The sequence below is a fragment of the Eleginops maclovinus genome, chromosome 16, assembly GCF_036324505.1.
Source record: "Eleginops maclovinus isolate JMC-PN-2008 ecotype Puerto Natales chromosome 16, JC_Emac_rtc_rv5, whole genome shotgun sequence".
Taxonomy (NCBI): Eukaryota; Metazoa; Chordata; class Actinopteri; order Perciformes; family Eleginopidae; genus Eleginops; species Eleginops maclovinus.
The window spans coordinates 20,792,222-20,816,332 of record NC_086364.1 but is presented as its reverse complement, the minus strand read 5'-3'; the positions used below and the strand labels follow the sequence as shown (position 1 = coordinate 20,816,332).

The 24,111-nt window shown below is 41.0% G+C and overlaps 3 protein-coding genes across 3 annotated transcripts; 1 reads left to right on the top strand and 2 right to left on the bottom strand.

Annotated features, from left to right (window-relative positions):
• Nucleotides 1-3,529: 3,529 nt before the first annotated feature.
• polr2f (RNA polymerase II, I and III subunit F) lies at nucleotides 3,530-5,870 on the bottom strand. The gene is made up of 5 exons (XM_063904164.1): nucleotides 5,644-5,870; nucleotides 5,163-5,232; nucleotides 4,537-4,667; nucleotides 4,219-4,290; nucleotides 3,530-4,078 (listed from the first exon to the last, which is right to left on the bottom strand). Exons 1-5 carry the CDS (start codon nucleotides 5,661-5,663, stop codon nucleotides 3,988-3,990), a joined length of 384 nt encoding a protein of 127 aa, XP_063760234.1. The 5' UTR covers nucleotides 5,664-5,870; the 3' UTR covers nucleotides 3,530-3,987.
• A 135-nt stretch (nucleotides 5,871-6,005) lies between these two features.
• LOC134878252 (MICAL-like protein 1) lies at nucleotides 6,006-14,345 on the bottom strand. The gene is made up of 15 exons (XM_063904165.1): nucleotides 13,567-14,345; nucleotides 13,102-13,150; nucleotides 12,618-12,759; nucleotides 12,056-12,144; nucleotides 11,823-11,965; nucleotides 9,772-10,298; nucleotides 9,583-9,616; nucleotides 8,355-8,847; nucleotides 8,134-8,256; nucleotides 7,734-7,860; nucleotides 7,547-7,637; nucleotides 7,340-7,413; nucleotides 7,103-7,217; nucleotides 6,856-6,902; nucleotides 6,006-6,749 (listed from the first exon to the last, which is right to left on the bottom strand). Exons 1-15 carry the CDS (start codon nucleotides 13,725-13,727, stop codon nucleotides 6,625-6,627), a joined length of 2,340 nt encoding a protein of 779 aa, XP_063760235.1. The 5' UTR covers nucleotides 13,728-14,345; the 3' UTR covers nucleotides 6,006-6,624.
• LOC134878249 (ADP-ribosylation factor-binding protein GGA1-like) lies at nucleotides 14,015-24,033 on the top strand. The gene is made up of 18 exons (XM_063904159.1): nucleotides 14,015-14,050; nucleotides 17,112-17,226; nucleotides 18,243-18,327; nucleotides 18,521-18,596; nucleotides 18,687-18,785; nucleotides 18,883-19,006; nucleotides 19,143-19,243; nucleotides 19,385-19,465; nucleotides 20,468-20,605; nucleotides 20,682-20,763; nucleotides 21,243-21,356; nucleotides 21,432-21,575; nucleotides 21,660-21,733; nucleotides 21,829-22,016; nucleotides 22,159-22,394; nucleotides 22,469-22,638; nucleotides 22,721-22,831; nucleotides 23,112-24,033. Exons 1-18 carry the CDS (start codon nucleotides 14,024-14,026, stop codon nucleotides 23,220-23,222), a joined length of 2,076 nt encoding a protein of 691 aa, XP_063760229.1. The 5' UTR covers nucleotides 14,015-14,023; the 3' UTR covers nucleotides 23,223-24,033.
• Nucleotides 24,034-24,111: the final 78 nt, after the last annotated feature.

The following is a 24,111-nucleotide window of genomic DNA, read 5'->3' as shown; positions in this document are numbered from 1 at the left end:
AGCATCTCCTCAGGTACTTTGTTATCTATCAGACACACTTATCAGGCAATCATCGATGTTCTGCAGCTTGTTTACTTCAACTGAATTTGAGTAATTGCAGCCCTAGTTGAGTTTGATTGGTGAATCATGCCATATGAACATTTCCAGTTAGTTATGTGTGTTTCTGCGTGTTGCGGGTTAAGCCTGACTCCTAATTCCCTCTCTTTAATCGGCTGTGTGATACTTTGGAAAGACAAAGAGGGCCATTGAAGGGGGAGTTAGGGGAGGAGGGAAACAGGGCAATGAGGGAGCCTTACCCATAACTGCCGGGCCTGTAGCTTCAGCGGGATACAAAGGGACACTCATACTCTCCCTGCACATACACGCTGCAACCCCCACCAGCCTCCTCCCCCAACACTCCCCCTGAAAAATACTCAGTTTGCAGGTTGGGACTGTAATGGGATTAAAACATTCAGAAAGTTAGAGTTAACCAGGAGGACCACGTAGGTAGAGCTGTGCCTTTACTAAGCAACAGCCTCTGAAAGCAGGTGTCAGGCAGGAGCAATGGATGACGATGGGAGTCAGCATCTCTGCAGATTATAAAACACGAGCTCTGGCAAAAGTTTGTACATGGATATTATGATACATGTGAGAAAAAGGCTGGGCGACATGGACCAAATGGACCATCCTCCTCGAGCCATTGAAAGCTCATTTAGTTGCAGGATTCTTGCTTGTTCGTGCATCTTCAGGGTTGCACTTTGAAAACAAGTGTCAGCTATATGAAATGAAATGTACGATGCAAATGAGCATATTGTTTGTTAGGTCAAAAGCTTTTGTGCGTGCTGGAACATTGAGGTTTGGTCAGATCTAACTCCTATTTCTGACTGCTGTTTCTGTGAAGCAGTTCAGGGTCTCATTCTCTTCCAATGATAAGGGAGGAATCATAAGGAAGTGCATGGTTACAAAGTTGTGGCTCTGTAAGCCATTTGGCTCGAGGAAGTACTGAGAAACAAAAGGGTTTGAATTAATCACAAAAAAACAAACAAGCTATCCATTCAAAATGTGTTGATTAGGTTCAGATGTCTCTCTGAAATGGGATCCATTCAGAGTGAAATTCAATCATTTTCCTGTGTAAAGCAGAACAGCCACAAGAATGAAATCATATCACTTCTGAACATCTGTTAAATCAAAATCGAATTATCCAATCAGGATCCCGTTACAGGAGTTGTGTAATATTCAGAGCCAGGTGCAGAGTAATCACAAGATCAACGGGGGATTTCCAGCTGAAAGATAACCAACAGCTGGAAAACACCAATATGATTCCAGCCATTTTCAAATCTTTAGTTATAAAAGAAGGCCATAAACCCAATGCAGACGGTGCCATACCACAACTTCTAACATACATACTTTAACATTGATATATTTGACTTTCTGCTTCAATACTTTACATGTTCACTTGCTTTTTTACCATGGAGGTGTACTTATGTATTTAATTAGCGTGTTCTTGCCTCTTTACATTTTGTCTTTGATCTGCACTCTACCTTTGCTTTAACGTTTATATAACATGTGCAATTTCGCCAGGACAAATAAAGGATTTCTGATTCTGAAATGCGTGGGACAGATCTACAGAACTGAGCAATAATGACGTATAACATTTAGCTGATGCCTTTATACAAAAAGACGTACAATAAGTGCAATAAACCATGAGGATTCAAACTGAGGACAACAAGAACAGTGCAGACATATTCCCTTCATCACGTCAGACCACGGTAGGTGCTGGAGAGAGATTACGTAAGATAATAAGGTGAGGACGTAAAGGGGAGCATAGGAAGTAAAGAGCAAACAAGAACAGAATTGAGGATGTTTTTGTACCCTACAGTGTGTTGAAGACGACCCGATGATGGCCTCACTGTGGTTGGTGCTGCTGAGTGTCGCATGGTCCCCCCCCCCCCACCCTCCGACCCATGAGAGGAGTGCAGCATCTCCCGAGGCTCCGTCTGCTCCAATCAAAAGGCTCACAGATTAAAGCAGCTTTTTTGAGGATTTACGAGCATGACCGAGGCGACACGCAATTATAGATGAAAGCACAAACTGGCTTCTTCTTGGAGACGTTAAAACACTTCTGAGATACGTCTTTACTTCAGCCCTGGTACAACAGCCCACCTCAAAGTCATCAATTCATTTTAAATCCATCATCAGACTTCTTCATTTATACCGGGAGACATTGGGTTTCTGGACCGTTGCTCCACTCAAAGATAAATAAAAACGTGTGAAAGATAAATAAATATTTAAAATAAAATAAGACGTTAAAGAAGAATATCTAATAAAAGGTTGAATTAAAAAATATTAAACAAAGGAAATTAATGCGAAAAAAATAGAATTAAAAACAAGTTAAATTAGAAATGTGAAATCAAAGACAAAATAAATTAAAATATTTATACAAATAAAACAAGTTAAACTTAAATGTCCAATAAAAAATAAAATCTTAACATTAACAAAAGTTAAAGTCACAACTTCCAATAGAAACACATTAAACTAATATATAATTATATACCAATAAGTTACATTAAAATGAGAAAATACATAAAATAAGATTCAAATATTATAAAAACAATAACTGTTAATAAAATGCACATATTGTACAACATAAAACATGTCAATGTCAATTAACACAGTAGTTAATTAGTATTAATAAGATATGAAAGGCACAGTTTGTATCTTGGGTGCTTTGTTTATCACGTAGGGTGTCTTTATTTACGCATAATGCATTTTGTATATAAACCTAAACACCCTGAATATCCAGCAGAGGCTGGAGAATGGCCATGCAGCGTCTTCTACTCTCACCCACAAACTTCAGCGCCCTCTTCCTGCGGGCGCTCACCCTCCCTCTGCCTGGGCAACAACTCATCTCCAGTAAACAATACAGCGACTGTGTGGCTGCTTTGTGTGGGAAACAGAGGGGAGGGGACTCGGAGAGCATCAACACAACAACAACGCGACACCTCTTTAACAAAACTCCTGAACAGTAATATTATCCATGTTTGTCTCATTGAAATGTCTTAAAAGAAAGGATCTATCTATCATCTATCTATCTATACTGCTGCTGTATATATTTGGTGAGCTGTGTATTTGCATTTGTGCTATTTATTGTCCACGTTGTTTGCCAAGATATAGCCATCCAGTGTTAAGAAACATCGTATATATCATAGCTTTAAATCTCTGTAACCCGGATAATAACCCATAGTATAACTCCAGACATCTCTTATGAATCATAGTGCTATTGTGAATTACTATCCTCCTTTTTTGGTAGAAGTGGATATGTCTAAATCATTGAAAAGCGAGGAAAAGTAACCTTTGTTTTATTTTATATTTTAATTATAAATCATTTGTTTTGAATTACTAAACATATATTATTTGTTTTAGGTCTTAAGTATTTAATTGTGTTTTAAGCACATTTATTTTTTGTTGTTTTTGTGTGCCTTTCAATGTGTAAAATGAGTTAAGATATTAGTAAAGAATAAATGTAAAAAATCATTACGAACGACAGCAATTTATACAAAAAGGGTTTATTATTAACAAGAATAAAACAGTTCTTTTACACTAATCCTCTCTCCTTCAAAACACAGATTGAATAATTACAACACAGGTTGATTTTGTAACACAAAGTAAAAGTTTGCCTTACGTTACATTTCCCCCTAGTGGCTCCAAGTTATAATGCAGATGTTAAAGAAATAAAACAAGTCGACAAACTTTGAATTTAACTTGTGAGGTGTGAGAAAAAAAACAGGACCGAGAACGATACAGGTCAGATCACATGATCAGAAAACCTGAGGCGACACACTGTCCGAGTCCTCTAGTGTCTCTTCAGTACTTTCGATGTGTTCCTGTTTCCCCGGTTTAGAGGGACCTGAGGTGGTGATACCTGCATCAGCCTCGAGAATCTCCTGGGTTTGTGCAGCGGACTGACCTGATGCGATGACAGCACTTTTTCTTTCATCTGTCACGAGTTTAATCGGTGATGATGAGCTCGTCACAGCCCCAGTCCTCATAACTCGCATCGGGCAGGTACCTGCGGATGATGATGGGGATCTTCCTGCCTCTGTGGGAAAGGGGCAAGAAAATGAATCCCAGTAAGACATCTGGCAGGACACAGAATATTGAACTAAACTGATGGACTCTTAGCCTCTCGTACACACACAATGCATTCGATAACAGACATCAGGTGTCATTATCACCTACTTGAGCTCTTTCATAGCTATCTGCAACGGGTCTGTTTCTCCCTCCAGCTCCACCATGACTGGAGCGCACATCCTGTTGGAGAGTCAGCACATACACCGGTTGAGCAAATGTGGAAAAACCTTTAACACGTCAGGGCCAGAGCCAATCAAATCAAGGGGAATGGTACTCTTTACATTAATGGTTTGGACTGGCAAGACTCAGACAATGCATCTAATTTCTGCAATTGCCAGAAAGCCCCGCTATCCCGGTGCTGCTAATGCAGTACAAATAAAGTTTATTTAGCTGATTTCTATGGACTTTAATGCAGTGTCCACTCACGCTATCTGCAGAGCTCGTGTCCCAAGCACTCTGGCTCTCTCATATTTGGTCATGTACGGAGTTGTGATCCTCTTCATGTTGGCCTGCGTTCCCTCTCCTGCGGGGAGGATCTGCACGTTCTCCTGGTCTTCCTGCACACGGATCAAAACAGATTACATCATCACAGAGCAGCGTAAGAGAACATCAGAGATATAGTGTGTTAAAAGGTAAATGGATCGATATGTTATGGCTCAAGACATACTTAAAATGTGTGGCATATACAATATTTATCCCGGGGGTAAATTTGAGTAAAATTGAAATATTTAAATAAACATAAAGTAAAACATTAAGGATAAAAAGATCAATTAAAATAAAAATATATGTATGAACAAAAGCAGTGAGATTAAAGTGTGCAAACATAAAATAAGAAAAAATAGTGAATAAAAATATACATGACAAAAGAAGCAAAGAAAAACGCAATAAAATAATAAAATAAAATTTAGAAAATAATATTTAAACATCAGACATTAATGTGAAATACAAATATTAAATCAAATATAAATATGTATATACATTAAAACATATATAAACATGTGTATATTATAACATGTTCAGTGGTACATTTTCGAATCAAACAGCTAACTTACATCTTCCGCGTTTTCCAGGTCATCTAATCCGTCATCCTCTTCGCCATCATCAAAATCTCCGTCATCGAAGCTACAAATATGTAAATCAAACAGTTATCACAGAGAAAACACGTCCACATGAAGCCACAGGGACAATAATAATGCCCATATCTGTCTGCAGTATATTTAGCTTAGTGAGAGTGTATACTGTATTAGGGGTTACATGTATGCCCTGTTTTCGTTATATTTTGTAGTATGTAGATACTCTAGCGATGTCTAATTGATTGTCAATTTGTATATACTTGTTGCTAATGTTAGTTGTATCTTTTAAATATCTTTAACTCATGTAATTTTTGGCAGTTTGGAATAAATAAAAGCACCTATCTATTTCTATGCTAAGCTAACTGGCTAAAGGTGAGTTAGCTTTAACGTTAGCCCACGTTTCCTTGTTTTTTAAACGCTAAATATTTAACATGACATCTTTACGTGTATCGTCACTTACTTGTCTTCGTTGTCCGACATGTTGTATTTGAAGCTTGTTAATGTGAATCCTTTCTTTTAATAATGTTCAGACACTTCTTGTTGTCAACATGAACCACATGAACGAAGAGAACGCGTAACATCCGGGTGGGTTGGTCCGCTGGGATATATTCCGGGTGCTCAGGAGGAACCTTTGTTTTTCGTTCCGCTTCCACTGCCGCTTATGTTGTCTTTAAAGCTGGGATTACTTGCTTCATTTTAATAAAATAATGCGATTGTGGTGTTGGGAACAGTTTTCTCCCTCTGTATTATAGTGGAGAAATCTATTTTATACTTTCCTACCCCGTTGTACTGATTCCGTGTTAGAAACGTGTGCAAAAGAATTGTTTCTTACTGTTCTTACATGTGGAACATCTTGTAAAGATCTGCAATATGTAGACAATTCCTCCATAACTTTAACAGCGTGTTTTCGTGCATCAAGACTGTGTTGTCTTTGTACCATTTAAGTAAAAAATAAACCAAGATTTTGGATAAACCTTGTCAATTTTGACCCAAATGTTCTATCTTTCAAAAATGATGCAGTATTTGTGTATTGAACAACCTCCATAAGACAAGACAGGACTCAGGATGCCCATATCATGAAGGACAGATATTATTTGTCTCTGTTCTCCAGTGTTGTTCCTTCCCATCGTGCATCTCAAAGCAAAGTGAACCTTTTTCTGTTATTAAATACACAATGATGCACATTTCCCATATACATATTTATTGCATACTCTAACAAATGAGTATGTAATAAAATAGATATATTACATACAGGAGATGGGGAAAGTAAAGAAACAGGTAAGAGAACATGTACACCAATAAATCTGAAACTTAATAGGATAATAAGTCTATGCTACCGAGCTGCTCTTCAAAATAAAACAAAATAAAACAAAATGTTGTTATCATATTCTAGGGTGGATAGCTCAGAGGATGAGTTGGTGTCTGCAGTAATGACCACACTTCAGCTCTTTTTGTCCACAGAGTCTTTGTTGCTCTCTGCTTTGTGGTTCAGCTTCTTAAACATCTTTGCCGACTTGAACTTTCCTTTTGACTTCTTTATCTCTTTCTGGCTTTCATTCTGGAAATCTGGGGAGAGATATTTGCAGTTTGGTGCAGTAAAACCAGGTTTCTAAAATATAAATCTGACAGAATGAAAAAGGAGGGACATTTCTTATATAACACATATTCTCACCTTTGTTCTTCCTCATGGCTTCCAAATGCATATGTTCTTCACTTTCCCTAAGCAAAACAACAACAACAACAAAGTTGAATTGATGGTTCTCGACTTACAACCCATGAATGTGAAAGTCCAATGTATTTCTGGTGGGTGGTTTGGAAGGCATACATAACAAAATGAGAAAACTGTTCAAATCTAAAATACATTATAAACCAAAACACAATCCAGATGTCAGAACAACCCAAAAACGTTTTCTTCACACCTCTGCCTGTCCTGATCCAAGACGCTGACGATCTGGTTCCTCTGCTCGATGATGGCGACCAGCTCGTCCATCAGCTGCCGCTCATGACCTCGATCCTCCTCACTCCAGTCACTCTCTGAATCAAGAGGACAGTGTGTTATATTCAACAAAATAAAAGCACCACATATCTTATTTGCTATTATTGTCATGTATGTAATTTTAAGGAGGTGACAAAGTGATGCACACAGTAACACTGACCTGGTTTGTTAAAGAGACACCTGAGCTGGTACTCCACGTCTGCCTGCCTCTCCTCTAACTTCTGCTGCTTGGTCCTGAAAAGAAAGGCAAAGATCACACTATGTCTGGAACATTTTATGGAGCCTCCTGTCACAAAACGTTCAAAAATAACAACAAATCCTAGGATATAATCCCAACAAAAGCTGCTTCCTGGTTCAGTGAACTTACAGATAAACCAGCTCTGTTTCTCTGCGCACCAGAACATGTCTCTTGTGGTGAAGAGAGAACCAGTCCATGAGCATCTGTTCCTCCTCATGATCTGTAACAAATGAAATAAACATTTCTTTAACATATTAAGATTTCACCTAACCAGTGAGTGAATCTGTCTGGAAGCAGTAGGAATAACTAGTCGAACCGTTGTTGAAGTCTCTCAGATTTCTCTCCAGCTTGACTCCTCTTTGTTCCAGAGCCTCCAGATGTTTATCCAGCTCACTCATCTCCCTCTGCAGATCTGCTGTGGATGCATCCTGGTCCGTCTGCACCTGTCAGGAAACATACATTTAGTGTATATTTAGGTTTATTTTCTTACAGATGTTTTTACAGAATATAATACATAAGTGTGCATTTGATTTAACTACATACAAATAATCAAAAAGCACAATTTAAAACATCCTCTATACAACATCAACATTAATGCAGAGGCAATATTACACCATATATAAAGAAGGGACACGGAACAATTTACTGCAACATTTTACTAAAGATTTTATCGCCAGACTTTTGCATATATTGTTATTATAGTCTAGTTACTGTACCTTCCTCTTGATGAGTGGGAAGCCATATCCGGGTGCCGGGGCCCTCGCAGACTGGAGGGCCTGAACAGTTTTAGATTTGGGCATGCCAGGTTTCCGATCGAAGGGATTCTCTTTGCAGGCCAGCTGGAAACAGAAAGAAAAACAAAATGACAGGGGAGGGTTACATGGGTGTGATGTTCGAAGAGAATGCTCATATTAGCTCTCATCATCTCTGCCCATACCTTACTTGAACTGGACATGACCTCATCGGATTCACTTTCCTCCGTCAAGTCAAAATGGGAAAGGGAACTTTGGGAGTGGGCAGATGTGATGGCCGGCACAGAGAGGCTTCTGGGTAAAATGCGACTCTGTGCTTCATCTGAATTGGCATTTATCCCTGCTGCTGCTTGTTCCTGACCTCTTGTGTTTCCAGTTTGATTAATATCTCCAGCGGTTTCCCCTGTAGCTTCAGCGTCACAGCCCGCAGCGTCCAATGAGGGCTTAGTTTGTTCTGCAGCCTCTTCTTCCTTCTCCTCATCCCCCTCCTCTCCAAACGGATTCGGACCAGGCACTCTGGGTTTGTACCATGTTGACCGCAGGTTTGAGACGGATTTGGATCGAGGGGTGGGGACTGGAGGTGGAGCGAGGGGCAGCTGGGTCCAGGGCCCCGGATGGATGATGGTGATCCAGGGATGGTTGGATTGCACTTTAGGGTTCCCTCTGCTCGGGCTGCTCCTACGAGGTACAACACAAGACATGACATGACTTTCAGTGAGAAAGAACTCATTTATTATGAGGAATCAGATATTTTATTAGGTTTTTGCTAACATTTCGATTTTATGATATTTGTTTTAGTTTGATTTGTAAACTTTTTTCCATTTTTCTTTATTCGTTATCATTTTTTTAGAAGCTCTGAGAAGCAAACTAGATACATTCTTCAGCATCATCTTTTAAGTCTGTTAGCAAAAGTTTTTACTCCTGTGTTTTTAAACTAAAACAGGTAAAAGAGAGGTTGTGCACGATAATCCCCCTTGCATTTTTGTGCAGACTAGAATAAATTGCTACACAAAAGAAAGACATGAAATAATTTAACATTACTTTGTAGCATGTACTGCATGTGTTACTTGTGTTTAAGGTGCATAGTGTAATAAAAAACAACCCGGAAGAACATATGAATAATTGAAGTCCTCTTTAGACCATGGGGAAGTAGTGCATGTTGGCCACTTGTTGCCAAAATGAGTCATTTCACAAACAAAAACAACATGATCCCCAAAAATGTTGACAAAAGGTTTTTTCCATCGAAAATTAAGGAATACAGAAAATGTTATCCAGGCAAAAGTTATAAATATTTTCCCTTGCCTTTCATTGCTTCCATACAATGTTGAGGCATTAAACATGCTGTGTATAATTGTTCTCATATCGTAAATACTGAATATATTAAAAGCTGTATGTTAGAGGTATCAATGAAACAGATGTTTGTCTGATGGAGAAGATTTTCTGTAAACTCACATGTGAGATGAGTAGGGGGTTGGATGAGTTTCCTGCAAAGACAAAAAGAGGGAAAAACTAAAATGACATCCCTCATTTCTTTCACTCAGCAACACACATACATGCAGAGAATAACTCAAATAAAACCTCAGTCTATAAAACCAACAATACCTGCAGCAGAGGAACTTTTTGTGGGCGGTGCAGTTTTGATCCTGGGAGCAGGAACAGGGACGTCCAACATCCGTCTAGGGGCTGGAACCGGACGACTGCTTCCTTCCTCTGTGACTTGCGTAGAAAGCTCAGAGGAGTGTGTCGCCTCCTGTTGTACCCTACCTTCTGCCAGAATGGGTGCAGCTCCACCTCCTGTTACCGTCCTGTCTGTAACAATAGGTGGAGGAAGAAGAGGAGGCGCTGGTTGCTTTTCCGAGCTCTTCACTCCCACAGCTGAATCTTCTCGGCTGCTCCTCTCCTGCTTTTCCTTCTCCTCCATCTCTGGTGTTTTACAAACCAGTCTGTCCGGTGACTCTGTTTTTTTAGCGTAATGAGGGACAGAGGGGACGGCCAATCCCCCCAAAGAAACATAGCCTTCCTCAAACTTACATTTTGGCAGATTCTCACAAGATGTACCTTGACTGTCTGTTATGTGCTGAGTGCAAATCAGGGATCCCGGTAAAAGAGTGCAGTGGCACACTTTGCACCTGGAAAACAGAAGCAAAGTGTGTCTCTGTGATCTGTTTTCTAAGTCTGTGTTCTCTGTTGTGTTTAAGACTTCAGAACTGGTGAAGAAAATCCAGGAAAAAGTTCCTTAAAAAAACATCATTTGAGACACATTTTCAATCGTTTGTTTATTGTGAAAGCTGTTGAGAAAATAAGCGAGGAAGGAAATTTAACTTAGTATTTTTATCGTCAATTCTGCAACAAAGTGCTTTAAAAGACAAAAAATATTCCAGTTTTTTCCAGGTTTTCTCCATGCACCGTAAACACAAGATAACAAATTTAGTCTAAGCAAGAAAAATGCTTTTAAGGTGCCATAGAATGGAAAACTGTATTACCTTGGCATAGTTGAATAAGGAGAGTTCGGTACATTGAACTGACACACCGTGAACCTCAAACACCATTGTTTCCTCCTTCACGTGCAAATCATGAATATGGATATCACAGCGGTAAAACGGGCGAATCACAACAACCCCTGTGTGTGACGTCACACACGGTACTCCAGCCCCTGTATTTGCACACACCAGCTGCTGGAAACACTAACACTAACACTCAACACTCCATAACGTTGCTCTCCAATCTCCGACCAGCTAGCTGTTCTGTTCTGTTTAAAGGCTCAAACATGTAAGGTTGGATGCCAATAGCCTCCTTGGTTCATCTCTCACAGTTTCGTGAACTTCACTTACTTCTGAGAGCTCTGAGGCAGCCATGGATTGCTCCTTGTAAACCAGCCAATCAGAGCAGAGCTCGTCATAATTATTTAAATGAGCCCCAAATAAGGCAATTCAGCTCGTTTCATTCTAGGACCAAATCATAGGGTTGTAAATGGGTCTGTAAAACCGCATCTGCACATTTTTTGGATCAACCAAAGTGATATACCTTCTTTGTAGACATAATAGAGAACAATTTGAAATACCAGATAGATGCTTTCTATGGCACCTTAAAGACCCATTGAGTGTTGCACTTTAGCCTATTGTGCCCAAATTTAGTATTACAACAACAAACTCACAAAACTTTTTCTAAATATCGATGAATGAAAATAGATAAATTACACTGAAAAGACTTTTGCCCATTTGTTTTTAACTTTAAATAAGAGAAAAGATTTCATAACATTTTAAACACGGTCAGATTTCTCTCTCCTTTCATTTGACTCTCAGGGCTTCCATACATCCTTCACATGTCTGCATATGAACAAAGACAAAATGTAATCCCATAATTAACCTAAATCTAAATAGCTCACATGAGATATAATCCAAATGCACTGAAGAAAAGCCTTTTGACTATTAACAAACAACCAATCCAGTTCTCTCCTCACACTGTACGGCCTTTCACACATAGATCCCTTAAGCTATAAGCTGAGTGTCAAATATGGTCGCTTTGGTCACACGAAACACCTTTGAAACGCATGTGAACTGCAGCCCCTTTTAACCACATGTACACACAGTCTAGATAAACCGGATCTGGACCCTAACAGAAGCCACATGATGTGATACCTTGTGAGCCGTTACCTGAAGCAGCTGCGATGGAAGACCTTTCCATCCATCAGATGTCTCTGTATGAGGTGGACAGGCTTAAAACAGGAACTACACACGGTGCATGGCCTCGTGTTGGACAGACGATCCTTTCTACCGGTTTCAAGATCAATCGGACTCTGAAAAGAGAAGAGAAATCCAGCGAATAAGGATATGGAAAAAGGAAACAAAAGTGATCACATCGGGATTATAATAAAAGTTAAGATTACCTTCAGGGGCTTCAGACCATCGGGGGTTTTACTCTTTGTGAAGTTGTTAAAAAATGTGACGTGGGATGATTTCAGAGTGGCGAGACATGCTGCACAGTCAAGAGAAGACAAATGGAGCACAGTTTATACACAGTGAAACACACACACGCACACATGCACAGGACAGGAGCTACATGCATTAGATCTGAATACATATATGTAAAAACACATGGGTTTTTCTGTCATGGAGAGGTGTCAGGAGTGTCAGGCGAACAAATCAAATGCACCCCCTGATTAAAAACACATTTCTTTGGGTTTTAAAATAGTTGGAAGAAATTGAGATAATGCAAGTACACAGCTCAACTTAATATACAACATACGTCAAGTTGTTTCCAGAAGAGAAAGGTTATTCTTTTTAAAAGTGGGACATGCATTTGTGCATCTGCATCACATACATAATCCCAGAAACTTGTTATTGTCCTTCAGTCAGGATAATAAACCTCAACTTGTTCATTTCTGCAAGTATGTATGAACAAAAGCTTCTGACAGAGAGCTATAAAACAGCAAAAGACATAATACTCACCATATGGCTTCCTGTTGAAGAAGTGGTAGTACTGGGAGATGTAGGTGAGGACGCTCAGACAGTCGGGCACCTTGATGGACACCATGTCCTTCGGGTCCAGCAGCGCAGGGATGCCCAGCTTCCCCTCGGCAGTCTCAAAGGCCTGCAGGAAAAAGAAAAACAGAGAATTAAAGATGATGAAGACAAATAGGGAAGTTGTCTTACATTTGTTTTGTTCTGGTCAAAAAACGAGTTGTTCTGGTATCATATTTGGGCCGTTTTCAGATGTTTTTATGTCAAAAAAGGGGATTTTTTTTATGTGAATGCAACACAAATAACTTGAAAGGTTCCCTACTGCACTCATTGGAAGAAAAAAAGATCACTATTTACAATTAGGGCCGTTTTATTCAAATCTTTAGAATCTGTGGTCTTGTTCTTTTGTGAAATCATTCAAAAATGTTTGCCTTTTTTGTGTAAATGAGCTCTATTAACAGAAATGACTCACCACTTTGTTGTTTTGATAGACATTTTCTTTGGAGAGGGAGCTGAAATCTCTGGTGAAGCAAATGGAGACATTGATTAACTGATGATGAAAAGACTCAACAGTGGCCTGATGGTGACGGATCAGACATAAAGCAAAACGCAGATGAAATCACAGATGAAAGTAAAAGAATCCAGTACGTAAAAAGGTAAAAACAAACCAACTTAATCCCATTAAAGTGGAAAAGAAAAGGTTAAGCAGAGAGACAGGGAGAGATTAAGCACAAGAGAGCAGATTAGACACAGTGTGAGGTCCAGATTAGACTTCATTATAAAGCTGGTGGCACCACAGACAAGAAGACACGTGAATATGAGGATAGGACCCCCACTGTAACAATGGAAACAATGCACATTATTGCCTTTAAACCTGGCTGAGGGGGGGTTTGCAAAGTCATCACAGCTATATGAAGCTAACTACAGGTCTACTTACATCAAGTCAGGTCGGTGTTTGTGGATGATGGCACAGAAAGCAAGTCCATCTTTGAATGAAGTTGACATGTTCCTGATTTCCACATTGGGGTATTTGGCGCATGTGCATCGGCACCACTCTCGTAAAGTCTTCGGTGATGCCATTTGTGTGCGATTTGACATGTCGACTTGCTAAATAACATGGCAGTTAATAAAGTAAAAGAGATGAAATAAATCCGGACAGGTTGGGCTCTCACGAGGGAACAGGAAATGAGCACTTAGTAACGTGCAAGTTTTTTTTTCTTCTGCAGACTTGCGGTCAAATTTGCGCATCGAGTTCTTGAAGCAGCAGGTAGGATGGAAGATAGTTTCCTCTGTTTCGTTTTCACATAATAGATCTAGATCCGTGCATTTACGTCACTTTAACTTGCTTACCAGCCACAACTAACGGTTTCCCTCACCCGCTGCAGCACAATGGCATGTTTCCCCACAAACGTGTGCACGTGGTGAGTTATCGTCCAATACAAAGATGTGAAATAATCCGATGACTCAGGTAAAGTGAAATAAATAAATTCCCAGAGAGTGAATAAAATCCCGTTACTCTCTGTAGTTCTTCTTGTTTTGCTCCATTTACTCTGTGATATGTACAATAGCTGCCACTAGAGAGAGACACAGAGCTGCTGCTTCTCTAAAATTAGGCCTGTAAAAAACACCTTCAAAATAAAAGCGCCTACTGTTACAAATATACCTTAAAACATACCTAAAATATTACTTAAATTATTAAATATACACTAGATAATGAAATCAATAATAATTTACTACCAGATTATAACTGAGTGAATACTTTCTCAAATTTAGAACTTAACCCTTGTATTATGTTAAGGGTCAATTTGACCCATTTCAGTTTTTGTGTTGACCAAAGTACTGGTTATCCTTTCTTTTTCTTGATGAAATTTGGTGACTTTTCATCATCTAGGGTCATGAACTGGTGTGTAAAATCTGGACACTTTGATGTGTAGTGGAATGTCTGTGCAGAGTTTGTATACAAAGATGATGTTGCGGGTCATTTTGACCCAGACCCTTTAATGTGGGTAAATAGCTGTTCAGATCCAAAATAAACATGTCTCTTTGATGTACTTTTTACTTTGATGTACAATTGTTTGTATTTTGATTGCCTCTGAGACCCAGAGCCAGGTGTGTGAAGAGAGGGAACTTTCTCACACTTGTCCTTGTCACTGTTCTCATGTCATCTCTTTGACAAACTCACCAAAAATGAGCTCCAGAAGGACGGCAGCTGAGGAGGCTTTATCACAGATTTTGAACTGGGATAGTGATGTAGAGGAAGATATTTCAGAACCAGAGGATCTTTCAGAGACAGAGGACAATGTTATTGCTGGATTCAGAGGACGAGTCTGCCGTTGTTCCTCCAACAGATGAAAACCAAGGAATGCAGCAATCATCATCCACAGAGGGGACATGGGCATCTAAGGACGGTAATATAAAATGGTCAACATCACCACACCCAAGCCGAGGCAGACTGTCATCTTCCAATGTGATCAAAATGACTCCCGGTCCTACAAGATTTGCTGTCACACGAGTTGATGAGATTCAATCAGCATTTCAGCTCTTCATATCCTCACCAATAGAGAGGATTATACTGGAAATGACCAACTTGGAGGGGAGACGTGTGTTTCAAGAGAAATGGAAGCCACTGGATCAGACTGACTTGCATGCTTACATTGGAGTTCTGTTATTAGCTGGAGTGTACAGGTCAAAGGGAGAAGCAACTGCAAGTCTATGGAATGAAGAGAATGGAAGGCCAATCTTTCGTGCAACAATGTCTCTGGAGACATTCCACATGATATCTCGTGTGATCCGCTTTGACAACCGCGACACCAGATCTGGTCGACGTGAAAGAGACAAACTAGCTGCGATCAGAGATGTGTGGGATAAATGGGTTGAAATTTTACCTTTGTTGTACAATCCTGGTCCCCATGTTACTGTAGATGAGCGCCTTGTTCCATTCAGGGGGCGCTGTCTTTTCCGACAGTACATGCCCAACAAGCCCGCCAAGTATGGCATCAAAATATGGGCAGCCTGTGATGCAAAATCCAGCTATGCATGGAATATGCAAGTATACACTGGAAAGCTACCTGGAGGAACATCTGAGAAGAATCAGGGGATGCGTGTGGTGCTGGAAATGAGTGAAGGGCTGCAAGGTCATAACATCACATGTGACAACTTCTTTACATCCTACCGCCTTGGAGATGAACTTCAGAAGAGAAAGCTGACCATGTTGGGAACAGTCAGAAGAAATAAGCCAGAACTTCCCACTGAAATTCTGAAGATGCAGGGCAGACCTCTGCATTCCTCAATATTTGCTTTCACCTCAGGTCACCCGACCAACCTGCAGCCTCACCCAACCCAACCTCACCCAACCAACATCCAGTGGACACAGGTGGAAAGAAAAGGAAAAGATGCCAGGTCTGTCCCTCCTGAGAGGACAGTAAAACAAGTACCTCTTGTGTGAAATGCAAGAATTACATCTGCAGAAAGCACACAGTAACATTCTGTCCATCATGTGGAGAACATTGAAAATGTTGAAGAAAAATGTGGAGAACATTGAAAAGTTGAAGTTCGCAGGGATGAAGTTAAAGTTGAAGTCAAAGTTAAAAAGAAATGTGTTCATGAAGAGGGAAAAACGTAGCCCTTGTGCTTTCTTTGGTCAAGGAAGGAGGAAGGGAGGAAGGATAGAAGGTAGGAAGGAAAGAAGGGAGAAAGGAAGGAAGGAAGAGAAGAAGGAAGGAAGGAAGGAGGAAAGAATGAAGGAAGGAAGGAAGGGAATAGAGGAGGATGAACAGAGAGAAGGAAAACAGGATGAGAAGAAGGAAGGAGAGAGCATGGCAGGAGGAAAGAAGGAGGGAAGAATTATCATTTTGACCCGGGAGGAGGACAAGAGGATTAGACTAAATAGTTCTTAAATATAGTGTTGGAATTAAAAATGTATTGTATGTCACTTTTCTAAATGTTTATGTAATCTAAAATAAAGTTGTTATTGGTTTAACCTGTTTTCTTGACTGTTTTGAGTGCATTTACACAGTATGGGTCAAAATGACCCGCAACATAATCAATGTAATTTTTTTTCAACATAATACAAGGGTTAAGGACACATTAATGAAGACATATCTGATCATAAAATTGAACTTTCCATTTCCACTGGGAGACTAATTTCAATTGGTGTTGATAAAAAGCCATCACAGGAAGTCACTCTAAAGATAGCATGACATTCTACAGTATGATTTCCAAATTAAAAGACCATTGCCATCTCATACATGAGTTATCGTCCATCTGTTTTTAGATAATAAAGCAGGCCACCGCTAATAGGACATTCTGATGTACAGTTTCAAAATAATATCCTTTTGAAATATATAGATGAGCTATTAATTCAAAATACAATACGTTTGAAATCTGTTTCAAAGGTGATCTCTGTTTTTAGATAAGAATAAATATAAATCTGTCCATAATCAAACTATCATAACCTGTATAATTCATGTCCATGTGTTCTAGATGTGTCTCGTCTGGTCTCTACGTGCCCCTGCTGATCTCGCGAGACCGACCCACCACATAAATCTCGCAGTGATGGCTGCGCCGCCCGACACGGAGAGTTTGGAGTCTCGTATCAGTGAGTCATTTTAAACTAATTCTACAGAACATGTTTTGTCTGCATACCCGGACACCCACTCATTATTATCCCTGAGTTGTTTCGGATGACATGACAGCTCACCCCTGTCCCGGCAGTTGGGACTCGGGACCTTTCCGTCACATCCAGGAGGCTAAAGCTAAGCTAGTTGTCAACACAACACAGCCAGGCTTAGCTTTAGCTTCTCGGCTCGATAGCTCACCTTAGGTTAGGTAATAGGCGACACTATTGCAGGGCTCCGATTTCTAAATCCCAGACATTGAATTAGGATTAAGTAAAAGCTATGGCTTTGTAAGAAAGTTCTAGATGTGTCAGTGACAGCACGCTAGCAGCTGTTAGCACCTCCCTGTGTATTTCTCTGCTCGGTGGCAGGTTGGGTGATGTGGCAGTGACTTGATTAATTTTAAATCATGCAGTCACCAGAAAAGCACGGAGGCCTTCTTGGTATTTAATTAAGGGCTTGGTTAAAGTCGTTTTGTGAAATAGATCAAGCTTAGACATTTTGACTCAGCATTTCTGAATATAATTCAAGTTTCTAAGGTGTTAGATGCACAGTAGCTACAGTGTAGTTATTGCAATGAAACTCTTAGCTCTTCTAACAATGCAACATAAATATATATGGCATAATACAATCAAAAATAATGCAAAAAAGAAACAGAATAGAACAAAAGTTGTGCAAGACAATGTTGAAAGTGACCAATGTGCAAGTTCTGCAGGAGAATAAGACTGTATATACATGTAAAAATAGACTAAGAGAAGCTAAAAAGGGTGTAAAAGGAAATACTGTACGAGGACAACATACTGCTACTCAGTACTAATGTGAAGAAGAAGATGTTTTGGGAGTGAAAATAGGGTTAATGTCAATCTTACTTGACCTAATTAACGCTTAAAATGATGCTAGCTAATACAATGTCAACATCAGACTAAATGATAAACACCCTCATCAAAGATATAATGTTTGTCTTGTGGTTCTTCTGAATTGACAACTGTATTTTCAGACAGAGCCACAAACCCACTGAACAGAGACACAGACTGGAGCAGCATCCATGCCTTCTGTGACCAACTCAACAATGATCTGGAGGGGTAAGAGGACATTGTTCTTGATCACTTTATTATGGGTTAGTTGGAGTCAAGTGTATTAATCCTGTAATCCCAGCTATGTTAAAAAAAACTTAGTTTCTGCATGGTAAATGTACCATCCCTTAATATGATTACATAAAAAACAGTACTACTAAACACTACTGACAATCTTTGTTTTTTATGTCTTGTGTTTCAGACCTCAGCTGGCCACCAGACTGCTGGCTCATAAGATCCAGTCTCCACAGGAGTGGGAGGCCATGCAGGCGCTGCTGGTGAGTGAGCCTTAATTTAGCCATAACTTTTTGTCTAGATTCGATTCGATATATAGGAGGGGCATGACTTTGCATTGCGTTTTTCTCTAGGTCCTGGAGACGTGTATGAAGAACTGTGGCAAACGGTTTCACAGTGAAGTGGGCAAATTCCGTTTTCTCAATGAACTCATCAAAGTAGTTTCTCCTAAGGTACGATTCTGCACATGTCTCTTTTAATGTATTTATGTTTTGCATTGCTTTATGTAAATCACTGTGTTGATTTCCTCTACCCCCCCCCCCCCCTCAGTACCTGGGCTCAAGGTCACCAGAGCCGGTAAAAAAGAAGGTTCTGGAGTTGATCTTCAGCTGGACCCTGGGTTTACCTGATGAGGCCAAGATCACAGATGCTTATCAGATGCTGAAGAAACAAGGTGAGAGGCCATCAGAGGAAGGGACATTTTTAAGACTAGCTTTGAGACAATTCTTCACATACTATTAACGGCTTAATCTACTTATATCGACAGTGACTATAACACCTTTTTGTTTTTCATATTCTGTGTTTGCAAGGTATTATCAAACAAGATCCAGAGCTGCCGCCTGACAAACTCCTGAACCTTCCTCCACCCAGACCTAAGAATGCTATCTTTGAGGACGAGGAGAAGTCAAAAGTAAGGACTTTTCTGTCAAAAAAGAAACAATCACAGTTATTTTAACTTATGCTTTCTCGCATCAGTTTCTGACCCACTGTGCAAGCACCCTTTTGGGATTAATGAAACCTGTTCACTTGTTTTTTTGGCTTCTTTCATCAGATGCTGTCTCGCCTGTTGAACAGCTCGCACCCCGATGACCTAAAAGCCGCCAACAAACTCATCAAGGAGATGGTCCAAGAGGTACTTCTTTTATCAAACCCGCCTCTCTGTCACACATTAACTGCACGTCCACTTATTAGCCCTGAAGATAATAGTCTGCGTGGGTTTTAAGAAAAGGTGTAACACACCAGAGAGCTGCACTCAAGTGTAGGAATGAGCAAACTGGTTTGTTGCTCTCACACCGCGCCGCAAGTGGTTCAGCAGGAATTTGTAGAAAAACAGCCTTGATTTTTTTTTGTGTTTTCTGCTTTTCTTTCAGTTAGTTTCTTTTGTATTTATATTCCGAACCAGAATACTTTACTGATTTTCTGGTAAATTGGGTTTTGTGACAGTTGCTTCATTTTAGATTTTATAAAATATTAATAAAAAATAAAATAAATATTTATATAAACAAACAGTTTTATTTCAAATGTTGATCATTTTGAAGAAATAGTCAGAAATGTTGGAAAAAATAAATATTTAGTATGAAAAGAAAATCTAAAGGAAAATAAATTGGGAGACAAAAAGTGTGAATTTATAAAAGAAGATGATTAGGGCCACGTGAAGGAGGAGTTAGGTAACCAGTGTCTTGCTCAGGGACACCACGGTGGCACTTGGTCTTTTGGGGGACTTGAACTGGTGACCTTCCAGTTCCCAGGCCAACCCCCTATGGACTTTGCCACCACCGCCCCTCAAAAAGTAGTGGGACACAAGTAGAAATTTAGGAAAAATTGGGAGACAAAAAGTGTGAATTTATAAAATAAAATTGAAAAACATTTCATAAAAATTAGGAATTAAAAATAATAACCAACTAAAATAAAATAGAATACAAATATTTCTATAAACCTCATAACTTAAAGTAAAAGTGTGCACATTGTACTACATCATATATAACATGTATAGTATAATACATACAGTGGACTGATAGTATTAGTCCCACATATGGAAAGCAAATCCCATTTCCTGCAGCTTGCTTCATAAAGGATCATTTCCAGGTGTTTCTGCGCTGTGGCTCTGTGTGTGAACGCGTCTCTTCTGTTGCAGGATCAGAAGCGAGCTGAGAAGGTGTCGAAGCGAGTGAACGCCATCCAGGAGGTGAATGAGAGCGTCTCCCTGCTGACTCAGCTCCTGCAGGACTACGACCCCACCGCCGACAATCAGAGCAACGCTGAGCTGCTGCAGGTGAGCTGAGGGGGAGAGAGGGTGAGACTGCACGGTGTTTATCTCAGGTATTTAATGAACTGTGTGTTGTGATCAGGACCTGTACCAGCGCTGCGAGAAAATGAGACCTACACTGTTCAGACTGGCGAGTGACACGGAGGACAACGACGAGGCTCTGGGTGAGCGTTAAAATCCTGAGATAAATGAGGGGCCGCCCTCTTGTTTGACTGCTGTGGAACTGTGCTAGTCCTCACCAGGCAGGGAAAAAGACACAAAGTTCATTTGTTGCGTAAACTTAAATGTTCAGGTGTTTTTATCTTCTTGTTGTTTCAAAGTTGAGCCTGATAAGAGCACCGAGACACGGCCAGCACATGAATATAGGAAACAAAGGAGATAATCAGGGATCTCCACATACACATTAAGGGTGTTCTCTATCTGGGTCCTTCTTAAATTATTTCTGGATGCAATTAGTTGTAAAACATTGAGAAATCAATATTTATCTTGTAAAAAATGTTTTGAATTATTTGTTTTTATTTAAAAAATGTAAGTTGTGAACCTTCAAAAGATACGTCTCAATCCTTACATGGATCTATGTGTTCCCCACCCCCAGCATTTATCCTTGATAATAACAGCTTGCTTCCCTCCTCCTGTCTCCCAGCTGAGATCCTGCAGGCCAACGACAGCCTGACCCAGGTCATCAACCAGTACAAGCAGCAGGTGAAGGGGGAGATCGTCAACGGCAACAACACGTTAAACACACACAAGCAAACAGGTGGGCAGAACTGAGCGCAGAAACACAGAGTGCCGTAGAGAATAACGTCTCAATAACCCGATTGATTCCTCTCAGGAGGGACGGCTCTGCTGGATCTGTCGGGGTTGGACACGTCGCCTCAGTCCCCACCGTCTTTCCCAGAGTTCCCCACTCCCACAGACAACGCCCCCTCGCAGGAGATGGGGATCAGTCTCCTGGACGATGAGCTCATGTCACTCGGTAACAGCATAGCATAAATATACTCAGATATTATTCATGGGCTGTATTGCCTTTGAGCTGAACCTTCATTTGTGCATCCCACAGGTTTAAGTGAAGGAACACACACCTCCAACCCCCCCTCACAACCTGAAGACTCCACAGCCTGGGACTCCTTCCAGGTGAGCAGAAGATTTACTAAGCCACGCACCAGTCATGCTAATTTGCATCCTCACTTTTAATAGCAGCATTACGCAGCAGCCTCTTCTCCTCACAGTCTTCTGACAGCATAGACGCAGACATCCCAGCAGCACCCTGCCTCCTCCTGAGTCCGGACCCCACCTCCCTCTCTCTCCCCCTCTCCTCCGGCTCCACCCCCGGTAACTCCGCCCTGGACGAGCTGGACCTGCTGGGGAAAACGCTGATGCAGCAGTCCCTGCCTCCAGAGGGCCTGCAGGTCAAATGGTATGTAAAAAAAAAACAAAAAACGTCGGCCTAGTTTTCAAAATAGGAGCCCTAGAACCAATATGAACCCCACATATGTGTGCAGCTGTTGTGTGAGAGGGAACAAACACACACTGATGCATTTTAACCGCTCCTCTCCCAGGGACAAGCAGCAGTGCAAACCCACTCTGAGAGATCTGCAGAGCAAGTCCGGCTGCAGCATCACCCCCACCCCCATCCCCATCCCGACCTTCGCCGCAGACTCCCCCGCTCCTCTGCTCAGCTCTCAGCCCAGCCTCGCAGCCTCATTGCTGGACATGTCCCCGACCCACAGCGAGAGTCCCGCTGCAGAGGTCTCGCTGACGGATGTTTTTGTACCGCTAGAATCCATTAAACCCAGTAAGTCCTCCCTTCTGCGTTACAGGTTTATAGAGGTGTGCAGGGACGAGTCCTAAACCTCCTCCTCTCTGCAGGTAGTCTGTTACCTGTGACTGTGTTTGACGGACACAGTCTGCGGGTTCTCTTCCACTTCGCTCGAGACTCGCCTCCCTGCCGCCCCGATGTGCTGGTGGTGATCATCTCCATGCTGTCGTCCGCTCCGGTCCCCGTCACCAACATTCACTTCCGGACTGCAGCTCCAAAGGTCAGAGGGTTCAGAGGTTCATGTTGTAAAGACGTGTCTCAGCGAAGCAGGAGAGTTCAGTGTGTTTGTTTCCCCCCTGCAGTCTATGGCGGTGAAGCTGCAGCCTCCGTCAGGAACAGAGCTCCAGGCTTTCAACCCCATCCTCCCCCCTGCTGCCGTCACACAGATCCTGCTGCTGGCAAACCCAAGCAAGGTACAGGGTCTTCCTTTAAAGATACTCCCTTATGGTAGGCCCCAAGCCCCATTTTAAAATGGGCCCTAAGTCTCTATGCTGTCTATTCGCATGCTTTCAATTTACAACTCGATTGACAATAAGGTTTATTCTATATAAATGTTTACAAAATGACAAAAAGTCCCAAAGACGATTGGCTGTGACAAATGAGTAGTTCTTCTGATGGAAGTTTAACAGACTCGAGGCTACCTGGATGCTTATCTGACATGTAACCCTCCCTATCTCCTCCTGTGTGTTTCAGGAGAAGGTGCAGCTGCAGTACACACTCACCTTCACCATGGGGGAGCAGCAGCACAGTGAGGCCGGCGCTGTAGAACAGTTTCCTCCCGCAGAGACGTGGGGGAACCTATAGCATTCAGACTCAAAACACAACCTGAGAGACTTTCTGACTCCGCCTCCTTCCAACTCGACACTCACCATACGCTCGATTTTCCTTTTCTAAAACACACTCTTTTGTGTGTGTGTGTGTGTGTGTGTGTGTGTGTGGATGGATCCCCCTCAAAGTCGTGCAGTCTCTTTTTCTTTTTTTAAAGACGGTGCTACGAAGGAAGAAGAAAACATCAAACTTGTGCCCTTATGTTTTCCACTTGCAGCAGTCTCAATCGCCCACCCAGAGAGAACGGACGTTACATACATGCGGCTCATGTACTTCTTGTAGTGTGTATTTGTGGAGTCTACTTTTTGATTTGCACAGAATGATTTTTGATTGTATACGGTTTCCTTTCTTCAACGATCATATTTTACTGTAACATCCGCCATACGTGCCTCTTTTCCCGTTGTAATTTGAACTTTTACTGCGTTTAGTTTCTCATGTTACACATCACATCCAGATAACCTGAAACTCTTAATATATTCAGAACATCTTTTTTAGTAGTTGCATTAAATAGTTTCTTTAGCGTGTAATTTAAGCATTTATTATTTAAGCATTTATCGGGTGAATATCACTAAAGGTGAGATGAAGCCGGATGTTTTACAGACTGTGATGCATGAACACTTCTTCCTCCTTCTCCTGGCTCTCATCCACATTCCTCCACACTACTCTCTGATGATGCGACCGCTCTGTAAATACCACTGACGGCGGTCCTGTTGTGTACATTTGACTCGTGAGAGCATAACACTGGTAAAATATTCCAAATGGGTAATAAAGTTTTTTTTCTTGGTGACCAGAAGGCTGTTTATTTGTGTTTGTAGGTGAGAGATTTTCAAAATAAAAGCAGGTTTGAGTGTAAAGGATTTAACGA